This window comes from Plecotus auritus, assembly GCF_963455305.1.
Source record: "Plecotus auritus genome assembly, chromosome: 12".
In the NCBI taxonomy this organism is placed as follows: domain Eukaryota; kingdom Metazoa; phylum Chordata; class Mammalia; order Chiroptera; family Vespertilionidae; genus Plecotus; species Plecotus auritus.
Genome location: NC_137778.1, coordinates 36,428,944 through 36,445,127, shown reverse-complemented (window position 1 = coordinate 36,445,127; position 16,184 = coordinate 36,428,944). Strand labels below are relative to the sequence as shown.

The 16,184-nt window shown below is 38.8% G+C and overlaps 1 protein-coding gene across 7 annotated transcripts in view; it reads right to left on the bottom strand.

Moving 5' to 3' along the window:
* Window positions 1-25: 25 nt before the first annotated feature.
* The window catches only part of CSDE1 (cold shock domain containing E1), a 36,189-nt gene continuing 20,030 nt past the window's right edge, over window positions 26-16,184 (bottom strand). For all 7 annotated transcript variants that reach the window (XM_080647339.1, XM_080647340.1, XM_080647342.1 and 4 more), the window contains 10 exons: window positions 14,136-14,276; window positions 13,885-14,049; window positions 10,096-10,203; window positions 9,415-9,590; window positions 8,518-8,630; window positions 7,174-7,293; window positions 3,858-4,036; window positions 2,859-3,022; window positions 1,731-1,863; window positions 26-1,336 (listed from right to left, as the gene is read on the bottom strand). In XM_080647339.1, the coding sequence (XP_080503465.1) occupies window positions 1,289-1,336; window positions 1,731-1,863; window positions 2,859-3,022; window positions 3,858-4,036; window positions 7,174-7,293; window positions 8,518-8,630; window positions 9,415-9,590; window positions 10,096-10,203; window positions 13,885-14,049; window positions 14,136-14,276 (1,347 nt within the window). In that variant the 3' untranslated portion in view covers window positions 26-1,288. The remainder of the gene's footprint in view (window positions 1,337-1,730; window positions 1,864-2,858; window positions 3,023-3,857; window positions 4,037-7,173; window positions 7,294-8,517; window positions 8,631-9,414; window positions 9,591-10,095; window positions 10,204-13,884; window positions 14,050-14,135; window positions 14,277-16,184) is intronic.

Sequence of the window (16,184 nt, the reverse complement as noted above, 5' to 3'; positions counted from 1 at the left end):
TTTCAATAATGAAAGCGCTAGGTGCTGGTGTCTCAAAAATCAGTAAAACTTTATTCGCTTCCATTCTTTCGCCATTAACAGAAAACTGGAGAAAGCAAAAATGTTTTGTGTTTACAAAGATAAATGGCCTCTTTACCCAGAGAAGATCAAAACCTCAAATGACAACGGGGAAGATAAAAGCGCCCTCCCCCACATCCCCTGAGCTGACCCTTGTCATCTTAGAGTCTAAGACTTAGGCAAAGCTTTCAGTCCACTGGCCAGGGACCCTGCACGTGGCCAATTCAAGATGAGGGCCAAGAAATCAGACCAATCCGTTCCCGTGATAAAAAGTTAAATAGAAGCTACACCAAGGGTCAAGTGCCTGCATGTTACAGGACACAGGAACCAGGCGGCTACTTATAAAAAAAACAAGATTCATTTCAGGCACAATTTTTTTATTTTTTTGTTTGTTTTGTTTTAAATCAGTAAAAGAAACTGGGTCCTAGAAGCTGCAGTGATCTAAGCAGCAGCAAGTTTGTGCATTCGTCGTTTAAATACGTTTAAATTATCACACTGCTGGCACACCTCATTTGCATGAAATTCTGCACCATACATACTAATTGTGGTAAATTTACCCCCCACCCCATCCCAGGGGAAAAACAAAACTACTTTGGAAGATAATTTTCATTGAAATCTACCCAAAATTCGTTTAAGTGGACTGTGACAAGATTATAAATGATATGAAAAATAACATTTGAACATTTGGCCATCAACTTAAGAAAATGGTTTGCCTATACAAATTTTTAAATTTTTTTAATATAGTCTACCCTCATATGGTCCTCAGAATTAAAGCATAATGAACAGGAAAGAAAAGGAAAAGAATGCAACTGAGTGCTAAGGCAGGATATCTTGCCAGAATTAATGAAGGTAGAATATATGCTAAATATCAAGTGCAGAATTTCATACAGCCAACAAGGTAACAGTCTATATTTTTCACTTACAAGGGCGAAGTGGATTTTGCAATTACCAGTTGCGTTAAATGCACCAAATAAAGCTCCTAAAATTGATACTACAAGGCGCCACCTTAAGTTTTCCAGGCTGCAACTGTGCATAATTTTAAAATGGTTTTCTTAAATTTATTTATTTTTTTTAAACATAACACGAGGAAGGTGTTAAAACTGGTGTAATAGCTCAATAGAATAAGTATTCCAGATTTTGGGGAGGGATGAAGAGGGAGATATTCAGAACCCTTCACCAGAATCCCCCCAACTTGATCATCGTGGATTAATGATGTGCTTTGTGGATGTGGTTAGTCAATGACACCAGCCTGACGGATCTTTCTTTCTACACCAAATCCCTGTGAAAAAATAAAATTGCAGTTAATGACCTGAGGGTATGACAATCACAGCACATTCACAACTCCAAAGTGAACTTCAAAAGCATTATTTTTAATCACCTTAACCACTGCCAGTTTTTTCCCCAGAGGAAATGTTACATAGTAAGCCCTCCTGATCTATTACCTACAACTATGTTCAAAGTATCAGGAAAACAAAGAAATGTGCTTCTTACTGGTAAGCAACCATTATGTTGGGGACTGAACCAACATGTACGGAAGGAGTCCTAACTAGTTATAAGCAATACTAATGCTCCGTAAGCGCTCTGAGATATGCTAAAATAGGACCTCAAGTATTATACTGGTCTGTCACATCACAACCTTCCCTCGCCCAAAACCTTGTATACCCTCCTCATACCATTGAGTTATCTGGTCCCCTTGGCTGACGAAGAACCATTAGGCGAGGAGCACTGGCATCATCCAGAGTGATGTTCTTCAAGCGATTGACCAACCTATCAGGTCGTGGAGCTGCAACAGCCTTGGGGCCCTCGCTGTAATCAAGTCAAGAAGTGAGAAGCAGCAACGCGTGGTGGGAAGAAACAAGTACTTACAGAGGAGTGTATTTTCCACCTAACTACCCAAGTGACTCAGTTTTAATGAGGGGGACTCTTGCCTCACTTAGCTAGCTAGCTAGCAAGACAGGACAGACAAGTTTGTTTATGTTTTTATTCCCAACTCAAGGTTTATTCCTGCATAGGAGCTGGAAGAATCATTTGGGTGACGGTCATCCCTAGACTGGTCTGCATCCAGAAAGACCAGTTTCACAGACACATAAAACAAGGTAGTGGATGTGAAAAACCTTAGAAGAGTTATATATAAAGAAATATTTCCAGAGACTCCCAGTTTCTAGAATGGTAACAATGTTATTAAAAATAACTCACACACAAAAACAAAAAAACACAGAGCCAGAGCTGCTAATCTATAAAATTAGACTTTTAAGCACTATATAACCCAGAAATGGCTTAATGGAAAAACAAAGAAAAAAACCCACACAAAAAAAAGCTAAGCAGAATCCTTTAAGAACAAGGACTACATCATCATTTTATTTTTATTTCCTAATATATTTTATTGATTTTTTACAGAGGAAGGGAGAGAAATAGAGAGTTAGAAACATCCATCAGCTGCCTCCTGCACACCTCCTATTGGGGATGTGCCCGCAACCAAGGTACATGCCCTTGACTGGAATCGAACCTGGGATCCTTCAGTCCGCAGGCCGATGCTCTATCCACTGAGCCAAACCGGATAGGGCATACATCATCATTTTGTATTAAGATCTATTATATAGCAAGTGCCTAATTAATATTCCACTATTTATGAAACTAAAAAGTTTACACAATGAAGACTAGAGGTAAAAGACACAAAGTACCAAGAAATAACAAAGTGAAAGTAGAGAATTAAGAAAAGGAGATAGAAAAGTGAAGAAATGTGATAATGCAGAGATTGCAAGTTGTCCAGGGAGATTGTTAATCCAACAACAAAAACTCACCAGACTCGCCAAACATTACAAGCGCTGCACTTGCCAGTGCGCTGATTAAGAATCACTGAGAATTCCACCTCATCTCCAGCCTGTAGCTCAATGCCATCCTGAACTTCTTTCACATGGAAAAAGAGCTTCTTGCTATCTCCTACTTCATAGTTAATGAAGCCAAACTGAAATTTAAAAACAAAAATACGTATAACAGGGGTAGAGCGCCTCACTTTGAATGAAGCACAATGTGTGACCCTAACAAGAAGGGGTTTACAAAACATGGTATCAATACTGATGCTCCAGTTCAGCTGCCTGTGCTAGAACATAACAGCATTATAAGTCAGCAAAACTTGCCAGGGCAGAAATACATATTTGAAATCACCGCCATGACTATTATAGCCTGGCTAAAACAAGTAGAAAGGCTGCCCTGTGCCTTCATATATTATATGAGCTAAATTTTTGAATAATGTAAAATCTTTAGTAAGCTGTATATAAACATATGCATTGTTTTGATCTCTTCCAAAATTAAGCATGGTTATGGTATTATAAAAAACAGCCATACAAAGTACTTTATTTACAATACTGATATTTAAAAATGTCCTGGACTCGGAGGGATTTTCTTGAGATCTCAGTGCCAGGAATAAATTTGTTTGCCCTAAAGCTTATTTTATGAACACTTCAACACATGGTTTCTTTCCTTGTATGGCTTACAAAAGAATCTCTGACCTTTAAATCTTTCTATTCTGAAAATCTCACTCTAAGTTTATTTTCCCCATCATGTAATGTTAGTTATCAATACCTTTTTTTTCTAATATCACCATTTTCCCCCTATTCATGTAGTTTTCTTCATGTTTATATAGGTTAGCTCAAATCATTGAAAAAAGGGTAAAGTAGAATTAAAAACCAGATGAATGTTGATGGAATCTCCCTTGGCTTAAAAAATTTCAAGGTTTGGTTACTATTTGGTTACCAACTCATAACGGGATCAATTTCAGATCCAGAAATACTGCCACTTACCTGATCTTTCACACACTCCACAGTGGCCCTACGCAGAGGTGTGATGTTGTAAGCCATAGTCTGTGCATTTTGGCCCAGGACACATAATTGGAATTTGACACTCTCCCCTTTCTGCAGGCAATCCCCTTTGTTGGCCATTCCAACTATGCCAAATGGATAGACCTCACCTTTCATATCCCCTGTAGGGAGAAAAAGGTACAAAGACTAAAAGCTAATATTTCACAACAGCCCTCTGCTGATGATCCTAATAAATTTATAAACGTTCCGAAAAATATTTTTTTTGCCCCTGATATATTCTACTTTAAAAGCTTCAATGCAATCCTAAATACTACAATGAAAACAAACAAGAACCTGTAGCTCATTACCTTAATAGCTAGTGAACAGTTTTAAATGACATTTATGAAACTAAAAATAATACTATCACTTACAATCTCATCACCTAAATATCTGAGCTTTTTAAACACTATGGGTTGCTGATATGATCCCCTGGATCAGTGTTCGGCAAACTCATTAGTCAACAGAGCCAAATATCAACAGGACAACGATTGAAATTTCTTTTGAGAGCCAAATTTTTTAAACTTAAACTTCTTCCAACGCCACTTCTTCAAAAGAGACTCGCCCAGGCCGTGGTATTTTGTGGAAGAGCCACACTCAAGGGGGCAAAGAGCCGCATGTGGCTCGCGAGCCGAGGTTTGCCGACCACAGCCCTGTATTATCTTCTCCTCAAGGTCACGCATGAGCCAACCAAAATATTTCTGACCCATACTCAACTACATAATTAACAATAAGCCAGGTATATGCAAAGACAATGTAAATAAATTTCTTTGCCATTCTACCTCCTTTCTTTGTTCTGATTTTGACACCCTCAAGTCAACAGGCACCTTTTTCCTAAATCAGGGCTCAGCACACTTTTTCTAGAGTGCTGTCCTGTGCAACCTATGTCTGTGCTGCCCTGACCGGGTTCAATTCCTGGTCAGGGCAGCACAGACATAGGTTGCAGGTTCAACCCCAGTCTGGGCACAATAGATGTTTCTCTCTGACATTGGTTTCTCTCTATCCTCGGGTAACGATTAAAGAATAAAAGAGCTAGATGGTAAATATTTTAGGCTTATAGGTCATTCTATAAGTCACAACTACTCAACTTTGCTGTTGTAGTCAGAAAGCTACCAAAGACAATACAAGGATGGGCAGAGGTAGTTTTACAGTTGTTTGTATAGAAAATAATACAAAAACTGTGTTTCACATATTCATGACCGTAAATCTAACTTTTGTCCACCTTATATGTAAACGAGTGGTCAGCTGTTTTTTTAAAAAAAAAAAACTTCAAAAAAAAACAAACAAACCACAGCCCCAGGTGGTTTGGTTCAGTGAATAGAGCGTCGGCCTGAGGACTGGAGGTCCCGGGTTTGATTCCAGTCAAGGGCACATGCCTGGGTTGCGGGCTTGATCCCCAGTAGGGGGCGTGCAGGAGGCAGCTGATCAATGATTCTCTCTCATCAATGTTTTTATCTATCCTTCTCTCTTCCTCTCTGAAATCAGTAAAAAATATATTTCAAACAAACAAACAAACAAACAAACCACTATATTTGCTGAGGTCTGCCCTAGAGTAAAAAGTTGGCTGAAGGTCATGGATAAAAACCAGGCCAAAGAGTTCAGCTGCTTATCAATTCACCTGAAAGGTGAATCTACTGAATCAAGAAAGGTGGAGAAAAGGAGAAAAAAATGCAGGTGGAAGTGGAAGCTTCAGAACTGCAATTCCATTTAACCATTCTCTTGATTTTACAGTCGAAAACCTTGAGGAGATACTTCCAATATCAAGTCATGCAGAAGATTTAGAGACAGTTGGTCTGATATAGTGGTATTAACAGTAACTACCAAATATTAAAAACTTATATGGACTCATATTTAATCTTATTCTGAAGTTGAGGATATTATCCTCATCTAAAGATGAAGTAACTGAGCTAGGGAAGATTTAAGTAATTTGTCCAAAGTTATACAGCTAGAAGTGGAAGAGATGGTGTTCAGATCTAGGTCTCCCTGACTCCAAAGCTCATGGTCTTGTCTTACATCTAGTTACAGATGTATTCCTAAATAAGAAAAGAACTGTTCTCACCATCAAGTGGGAAAATGTGACCTGTCTAGTTTCAGAAAACTCTAGGCTTAGAGATTTCAGAAAAGTTTTCTACAAAACCCTTGCTTTGGACTATATCCTATAGCCAGTGTTGAAGAGTAAGTGTATTGAGGGGTTGGGAATGCAAAAGGAAGTAAAAGGGGCATTTAGAGAGGAAGAAGGGTGATTTGATATTATCTCACCAGTTAGTTGCCCATGTCCCTAAGGCCCATTTCGGGGTATGGTGTCACCATGGCATTAGTTTAAAAGACTGGTTTGCTATAAAATGAACTCATATTTGGAGGTGTGTGCCGTGGGGCACTGGTTCTATGTAAAACACAAATTCCTAAGAACCTCATGAGGTAAAGGAACATGTTATGAAGCTTCATTTCTTTCTCTCAGATGACCTACTCTTCCCCAGTCTATGTTCTCTCTGACTCATGGACAACATAACATTTCCTGTTTGTGAGCCAGGCTATCATCTTTGGTTGGAATTTCAAACCCTCTCATCAACTCAATTATTTTGGTAATTTTGCTAAACTAATTATCCACTGTTCCCTACTATCATTTCTATTGCAAACTTATTTTATACACAAAGTGGATCTTCTTGGGTGGTAACTGTTAGTGGTGAGGTGTGGCATCAGAATTCGGGGAGCTACTAAAGATGGGGAGAAAAAAGCAGAAAGTGGAAAATATAGGAAGCCTTGGGGCTTAGAGACAAGTAGTTGGTATAATTCTCATGGAACCCTAAATATTAAGGAATCGATATTGTGAACTTTCACAGGAAGCAAACATTTTTATGTTATTGAATGGTTAATTAGAAAAATGTGTTAATACTGATGTAAATAACCAGTGAATAATAAAAACTATAAAGTTGTACTAAATCAAGTCAATTGTGAATATTTGCTTATCACAGACAATAAATGCATTTTTTTAAGTGTGAGATTCTGTTCTCAGTCTATTTCAATATAATTCATTTAGTTGCATATCCATCAGTGGTATGCTCACACAGTAGTCATTTGTTTACTACGTAAACCCAGGCTGATCTCATATCCGGGGATATGAAAATAAAAGCCAAGCGTGGGGAGGAAAGTCACTTTCCTTAGTTCAGTTTTTAAGGAATTTGGAAACAACTGCAACCCAAACCATCATATTTTTAAATCTTCCAAGGTAAGGCAAACTGCAATCTGATAGAGATGCTCTTACCTTCCTCCATGATCTCAATCATTCCTTGGTACTCAGTCTGTGTTGGATCAACACTTCTTAAGGGGCGAATGACTTTACCAGAGTAGATGGTAGGATCTGCTTCTTCAGTAATACCATTCACTACAAAACAGAAGCGTGTATACCTCATTCTACAATTTTATTTATACTCTAGCTCACAGGAAAGAGAGCAAAAATCTTCAGAACAAATGTTAACAGAAGATTGGTTGCCCTAGCCAGGTGGTTCAGTTGGTTGGAGCATCTCACCAAAAGGTGGCGAGCTCCATCCCAGTCAGGGCACATATCCAGGTTTCTCGTTTGATCCCTGGTTGGGGTGCAGGTGGGAGGCAACCAATTGATTTTTCTTTTTCACATTGACTTTTCTCTCTCCCCACCTCCCCTTTCTCTAAGATAAAAAAAAAAATAAAATTGGTTGGTGCCAGGTATTTATTTCTAAACTACTATTAAAATAAAGTTGATTTGTTTAAGGAACTAAAAAACATACATATTTAAAACATGTCTTGCTCTCTTACCTTTTCCAGGTGACCAAATGTCACTTTTTTTGTGAGGCCTTCCCTGGTCTCTAAAATGGCAACCCCAATACACATACATTCCTGATTTATTTTATACTAACAATATGTATTACTATCTTTCTAAACATACTACATACAGTATTTTACTTATCTCCGTTTGCTTGTAATAGGGAATATAAATATATTTATAGATCAGGAGTTGCTGATTTATTCACTGCTCTCTCCTCCTCCCCCCGTACCCAAAACATAGCATGCACTTAATATTTATCGAACGGAAATGAACATCCTTGGCTGTCATTTTTCTAGGTCTAAACAAGAGAAAGTATTATTTGGGGAGTTTAGATAAAAGCCAAAAGTTAACTGCAGGCCTTTAAAAAATTAGAGATGCTAAATAGCAATGGTTTTCCTAAGTTTCCATTATTTTTCACATTGACTCATCCTCCAAAACGGTCTTCTAGAGGAAAGCCCCTCTCCTCAACCCTGGGAAGATTTATATCTTGGGGTTATGTTTAAAAGAGATATTGAATTGAAAATAAAGAAAATAATCTAAAATGTCTAGAACAGTGGTTCTCAAACTTCCGTGTACCTGAGAATCACCCTGAAGGAATTATTAAAGCAGACTGCCCATCTCCAGGGTTTCAGAAGGTTGGGGTGGGGTCAGAGAACCTGTATTTCTCAAAAGTGGCCAGGGGATACTGCTGGATCTGGGGATCACACCTGGAGAACCACTGATCTAGAAAAATTGAATTTTTTGCTCCCTCTCCCAGCCTATTATCCCTCCTCTCTCAACCAAAACATAGACTGAATAAATTACCCGAGTGTGTTTTGTTGACTTTTTCTGCACTGACTTTGTTGCCTTTGCCTTTGGACAAGCTGTACTCGACCATGTCCCCCAGTTCCAGGCTATCGACATCACCAGAGAACTCACTGAGGGGGGAAAAGGAAATGACATTTGAGTAAGCAATAATCATAAGCAACAGTAACAAGCAGCCTTTCTTTCTTGTATGACAACATTCACGGTGTGCCTAGCTATACTGCTTTAAGCACATTATATGAAATGACTCATTTAATCCTCATAACCTGTGAGAAGGTACTATTACCTCCAGCTTCAAGACAATGAAACTTAGATACCAGGAGGTAAATTTCATAGATAGTAAGTGGTTCTAAGAGCCCATACTCTTTTTTTAAAAAAATATATATTTTATTGATTTTTTACAGAGAGGAAGGAAGAGGGATAGAGAGTTAGAAACATCGATGAGAGAGAAACATCGATCAGCTGTCTCTTGCACACCTCCTATTGGGGATGTGCCCGCAACCAAGTTACGTGCCCTTGACCGGAATCGAACCTGGGACCTTTCAGTCCGCAGGCTGACGCTCTATCCACTGAGCCAAACCAGTTTTGGCTAAGAGCCCATACTCTTAACCACTATTCAATCTTATAACATCAAAATCATATGTACAACTCTCTGGTAGCAACATATAGAAAAGTATTCTTTCACTGAACCAGAGTCTCCTATCCAATGTTCAAAACACGTACAAACCTTTCTACATCTTTTGGCCACATGTTCTCTCTACAAAAGGAGATGATTAACTTTTCACTAATAAAAAAATTGCAATTAAAAAATATGTAACTGCCCAATACTAAATGTTTTTTACGCTAAAATCAAAGAATGAATAGTAAGCTGGAAATTCCTAAAAAGGCATTTCTTACCTGTAATGGAAAAATATTTCCTTATCATGATTGGCTGTTTCAATAAATCCAAAATTATCCTTCAGAGTTGCCACATAACCCAAGAGCCTCTTGGAGTTAGAATTTCGACCTAAAAGTCGCACACAGGTTGCAATCTGCTGTCCAGGCCTCTGTTTGTCACTAATACTAAACTCAACCTGTGAAAAATAAGGATGCTCGTTAATACCATGTCATTTCCACACCAAGCTCTTAACTTAAGACTATGCTTTCCACTCCAAATATCCTTTGTAAATAAATTCTTAATTTCTCTGAAAGAGGGCTATCAGAAAACCAGACATACTAAGAGAAAAATGAAAGCAATATAAAATCATTGGTGTGAATTCACTTTGATAATGTTTCAGTGGCTGTTTTAACTTTCTTACCAATATTAATTTTATCTAAGCTAACTGATTTAGGCATATCTTATCTAATGTTTAAATATTGGCTCCGTAAAGAGCTTAAGAGCTTGCTAGACCCTGTTCTAACTGAATAAACTGCTCTTAAATAGGAAGAGGTTCATATAGTAAACTTGTAAGCACATAAAATTTTATTAATAGCACCAACTATTTGTGAAATTCCTACTATAACAACTATTTTACAGAATTAATAATTAAAATGACAGCCCTCAATGCTCCCTCTCTAAAATAAGCAGGATTATCTTACCTTATCCCCTATTTGAGGAGAAGTAGATCCGTCCACATCCTTGGCTTGAAAAGCAATAGTCAATTTCACCCCACAATCATCATAAGCAATAATACCATCCTCAGCCTCCTAAAGAAGAAGATAGAATAAAATGAAAAGAATGAAGAACAAAAAAGCAATATAAAAACAGTTATAGTTCTTATATACCCTTGAGCCAATGAATTGGCACAGCTGTAAAAATGTCCTAATCCAGGATTCTAACAATAGATTTTTCAGATGAATAAAAGGCAGTCTTGCTTTAATCCAGAATTGATTCAATTTGATGTAAATGGGTCCTTTAGTCTTTTTTTTTTTTAATTTAATAAATCTTTATTGTTCAGATTACAATTGTTCCTTTTTTCCCCCATAGCTCCCCTCCACCTGGTTCCCACCCCACCCTCTGCCCTTACTGCAACCCCCCACTGTCCTCATCCATAGGTGTATGATTTTTGTCCAGTCTCTTCCCGCAACCCCCTATACCCCTTTCCCCCCCGAGAATTGTCAGTCCACTCCCTTTCTATGCCCGATTCTATTATATTCACCAGTTTATTCTGTTCATCAGATTTTTTTATTCACTTGATTTTTAGATTCACTTGTTAATATCTATTTGTTGTTCATAATTTTTATCTTCACCTTTTTCTTCTTCCTCTTCTTAAAGAATACCTTTCAGCATTTCCTATAATGGTTTGGTGGTAATGAACTCCTTTAGCTTTTACTTATCTGTGAAGCTCTTTATCTCCCCTTCAATTCTGAATGATAGCTTTGCTGGGTAGAGTAATCTTGGTTGTAGGTTCTTGCTTTTCATCACTTTGAATATTTCTTGCCACTCATGTCTGGCCTGCATAGTTGTCTGTTGAGAAATCAGCTGACAGTCGTATGGGTGCTCCCTTGTAGGTAACTAACTTTTTCTCTTGCTGCTTTTAATATTCTTTGTCTTTTGCTCTTGGCATTTTAATTATAATGTGTCTTGGTGTGGTCCTCTTTGGATTCCTTTTGTTTGGGGTTCTCTGCGCTTCCTGAACTTGTAAGTCTATTTCTTTCACCAGGTGGGGGAAGTTTTCAGTCATTATTTCTTCAAATAGGTTTTCAGTATCTTGCTCTCTCTCTTCTTCTGGCACCCCCGTAATTCTGATGTTGGTACGCTTGAAGTTGTCCCAGAGGCTCCTTACACTATCTTCATATTTTTGGATTCTTTTTTCTTTTTGCTTTTCCGATTGAGTGTTTTTTGCTTCTTTGTATTTCAAATCTTTGATTCGATTCTTGCGATCCTCTAGTCTGCTGTTAGATCTCTGTATAATATTTTTTATTTCAGTCAGTGTATGCTTAATTTCTAGTTGGTCCTTTTTCATATCCTTGAGAGTCTCGCTAAATTTATTGGCCTTTTCTAGAAAATTCTTGAAAAACCTTATAACCGTGGTTTTGAACTCTATATCCAGTCATTGGCTTTCCTCCATTTCTTTCATTTGTGATCTTTTTCTTTGCCTCTGCATTTTGGCTGCTTCCCTGAGTTGATAGAGTGGCTTTGTGTGCTAGGTGTCCTATAGGGCCCAGTGGCTCAGCCTCCCCAGTTACCTGAGGTGGACACTCTTGGTGCACCCCTTTGTGGGCTGTGTGCACAGTCTTGTTGTAGTTAAGCCTTGATTGTTGTTGGTATCACTGGGAGGAATTGACCTCCAGGCCAACTGGCTGTGAGCATCAGCTGTGTCTATGCTGGGAGAACTTCTGTGCTAGAGACACCCTTATGAAACAAGACTTGCAAAAGCCTCTGTGCTCAGCTTGGATGGGGCGGAGTCTCAGGGCGGAGCAGACAGCATTGGTTTCCCGTCAGCTCTGCCCTAATAGGCCTCTGTGTCTCAGTGTCCCGTGGTAATCGCTGCAAGCACCTCTGAGAGAAAGCCGCCCTCGAGTTCCGCCTGCTGCCAGACAGTCCAGTTTCTCCCTGAATGAGTCTGGGTCCCCAGAGTCTCGCCCGGAACTGGAGTTCAGCGCAGTCAGGAGCTTTTGTCTCCCTCCCGCTTGAAAAAGCCAGCCACGCACTCAGTTGCCAGTCCTCTCCGCACGTGCGCCTCAGCTGTCTCCCGCAGCTCCTCTGAGTCTCGGTGTGCTTTTCTCTTTCCTTCTAGTTGTAAAATTTCCACTTAGCCAGCCTTCCTGTGGTTCTGGATGATGTCCGTTTTGTCTTTTAGTTTTAGTTTTGAAATTGTTGTGTGAGGCAGCAGTTTAGGTGTTTACCTATGCCGCCATCTTGGTTTCTCTGACGGGTCCTTTAGTCTTAAGAAGCTAATTTTTGCTGTTGAGGGAAACTTTATTGAAAATTTATTACATGCCCATTCCATACTATTCATAGCTAATCAGAAATCAAACTGAGCATGTATTTTCAACCAGGTGGAAATTCTGTAGGACAGGAAGACTTTTTGAATATCCCCAAGTACTCACAGTGTTTTGTATATAATGTTAATCAATATATTTGCCAACGCATGAGAATTTGCAGTTCAGAGTATTTGATAGTCAAATAAGTTGATTAAGCTATGACATGCCAATGTTTTCAAAGTAACACTTAAATCACTGTCAAATACCAGAAGTGATGCTAAGGATCTGACTCTGGTTAAGTGAAGAGTGATGTCATGTCATTCAGGGAATTCAGGTCTGACTCCAATGGCATGGACTCTTTTGCCAGTTATCCAATGTCACAATATCAGCATTCATTTTTTCTCTCTCTCTACCCATTAACCTCAATATCCAGTCAACATCTGACAAGACAGTATATACCAAGTCTATTAACTAGAGATATGATCCCTGCTCTAATATACCTTCTTTTGTCTGCAACCATGCTCTGTCTCTAGTTCAAGAACTACCTAAACTATTAAATAATTTCCTACCCAGCCTCTTCCATCTTTTGTCTTTCTCCACCCCCATCTAGGGTTTATACTGCCAGTATCTTCCTGAACTGCACACCCGGTATCACTTTCCAACAGAAAACTTAAGTTTCTGAGTACAGAACATGGTCTAAATTCCTTAAGAGTAGCAATTCACACCTTTTTAATCTATCTGTATCCTGATCTTTTCATCCTTATTTCTCCGACTCACCCCGAAAAAGTACCCATCTTCCTGTCAAACTACTTGGTGCTTTCTAAAGAAATCCTGAATATTTCTCCCCTGTATCTCTATTGTAATGCTTGTCCTTTCCTCATTTATTTCCACCTATTAAATGTCAATGCTATAGTGAAAACACCCCAGATTCTGCTAGTTTAGAATTTCACCAGAGTGAAATTGACCTTTTACAGAAACATTTTATATTCTGTATGAATTTTTTCTATAAAAGCCTCAATTGTATTTACTTGACAGCAGATTCAGTGGACTTTTCAATAAATGAAGCTCAAATGTGTGAAGTGCATCTACCTAAATTTGAAAGTTTAAAATCTGCTTGGAAGAATGTACTGTCATTCTAGCAGGGGTCATTTTAGGACATTTGGCAATATCTAGAACCACTTTTGACTGTCACACGGGTGGGGGCGGGGAGATACTGGCCTCTAGTGAGTAGAGGTTAGGGCTGCTGCTAAACATTCCACGATGCACAGAACAGCCCCACGCCCACAAAGAATTATCTAGCCCCAACTGTCCATAAAGCTGAGATTAAAAAACCTTGCTCCAGTTTAGTTAATATAACAGGGAATTCTAAAAGATAACACCCCATTATTGTGTGGATAGTGTTTGCCTTTAAGCAGAAAAGGAATAAAGAGCTACAAAAATTATCGATGATGTAAGACTTACCTTTTCCTTGCCTTTATTTGGGCTAGTGGTTTTAGGATTGGAAAAAGTGGCTTCTTTTTCTACAGTGCCCAGAAAACGATGATCTGAATGGGAATGGAATGAAACCGTGCCCTTGGGAAGTTTTTTAATCCTAATAGCATGATTTCTTTGGGCAGAAAGCATATCCTACAAGTAATAAACAAAAATAACTTAAACTGGAAAAGGAAGCATAAAAAACAAAACCACTCTTACTTTTCTCAAAAACTACTCACAGGAACCACAGTAAACTCTACTTCATCTGCAATATGGAGCTGGTTCCCATCCAGAATTTCACTATAGTGGAAGAACATACGAGCATCACGATCCACACACTTGATGAAACCAAAACCATCTCTCATGGCAGCAATTACACCCTGAAACACAAATAATAGTTTCACTGGCTGTGAAGCTTTTCAAAACAACATTTAAGCATGCAAACACAATCAAGTTAAATTAGGAATTCTCTGACCCAAATTCTGTATCCACATTGTAATTTTTCCTTTCATCTTTTTTCATTTTTTTTTTAAAATATATTTTATTGATATTTCACAGAGAGGAAGGGAGAGGGATAGAGAGCTAGAAACATCGATGAGCGAGAAACATCTATCAGCTGCCTCCTGCACGCCTCCCACTGGAGATGTGCCCGCAACCAAGGTACATGCTCTTGACCGGAATCGAACCCGGGACCTTTCAGTACGCAGGCCGACGCTCTATCCACTGAGCCAAACCGGTTTCGGCCATCTTTTTTCATTTTAAGAATATGTTTATTAAAGCTGGGGACAGTGAAACAAGGAAGGGCAAAGTATAGAAGCAGCAACAGGAGAGAGCCTAAGCAGGGCTGCTTGGCTGAGAAGTCAGAGAAAGGGGGGCCTTGGAGACAGCTTCAGGGGGTTAGCTCGGGACAAGCTGCCACTGTCCACTGTCCCCTGATGGAAAATCTCGTGGGGTCCCTTAGAGTTTAGGACATGTACACCTGCGAGGGAAGGTGAGGGGAAAGAAAAAGGTGTGGGTGTCCTGGGAAGGAGAGCGTACAGTAATTTTTTCCATTTAAATACAAACTCACTGCTTTCAGTGAAGTAAACCAATTTCTAAGCAACTGAGACCCACCAGATGCTACACTCCTTGGCCAACATGCACTAGAAAAAGTTGGATTTCAATGTAAATATATGCAACACAATGTACTCCATTTAATTCTCAATTCTGTGAACGTAGTAGTATTATTATGTTTTTGCAAGAAACGGTAGTCAAGGCTGAGAGAGGTTAAACAATTTGTCCAAAGCACACAGCTAATACGTGGCAGACAAAATTACAAACAAGGTCCAAACTTAATGACAATATGATTTCCAGAGACGTAAAAAAATCTATAGGCCGATACTTCAAATACTTCAACAGTCAACTAAAGGTAACTCTCTGATCTATACCTCAAAAATTTTATGTGAGCTTAGGCACAGGAAGGACTTAAGGTTTAGGTCTGAAGACTAAGATAAAGAAAATCCTTTCCTCACTAAATTATCAGCTCTATGAGGGCATTATATCCAGAGTAGAGGGCACATGGCAGGTCCTCAAATGTTCACTGAAGCACAATTATTGACATTTAATCCTTGCTAAATCCTAATGGTAGCCAAGCTACTCAACAATGAATCTCATGCCATAAAGCAAAAACAGATCCTGCCTGAGAAATGTTTTTTTTAATTCATGCATTTAAATCTCCATATTTTTTAATTTTTTTATTGTTTAAAGTATTACATATAGTAGTACATATATCTCCTTTTTTCCCCCCATTGTCCTTCCCCCAGCCTCCCCTACCCCCTGTTCTCATGCCCTCATCCCACCCCACCCCACCCCCAGTGTCTTGTGTCCATTGGTTGTGCTTATACACATGCATACAAGTCTTTTGGTTGATCTCTTTCCCTCCCTCCCCAACGCTCCCCAGCCATCCCGCTGTAATTTGACAGTCTGTTCGATGCTTCACTGCCTCTATATCTCTTTTTGTTCATCAGGTTATAATGTTCTTTATTTTCCATAAATGAGTGAGATCATGTGGTATTTTTCTTTCATTGCCTGGCTTATTTCACTTAGTATAAATGCTCTCCAGATCCATCCTAAATCTCCAGATTTTTAGTTAGAGATATACTGTAGATGTTATGACCCGAAACAGAACTAAATGTAAATTACATTAGGGCAAGTTAATTCATGAAAACTGAGCTAGAAAAAAATAATTCTGGTATATGTCACTCCTAAACATATACCCACTAAAAGAATTCACAAAGTCCAGATGTAAA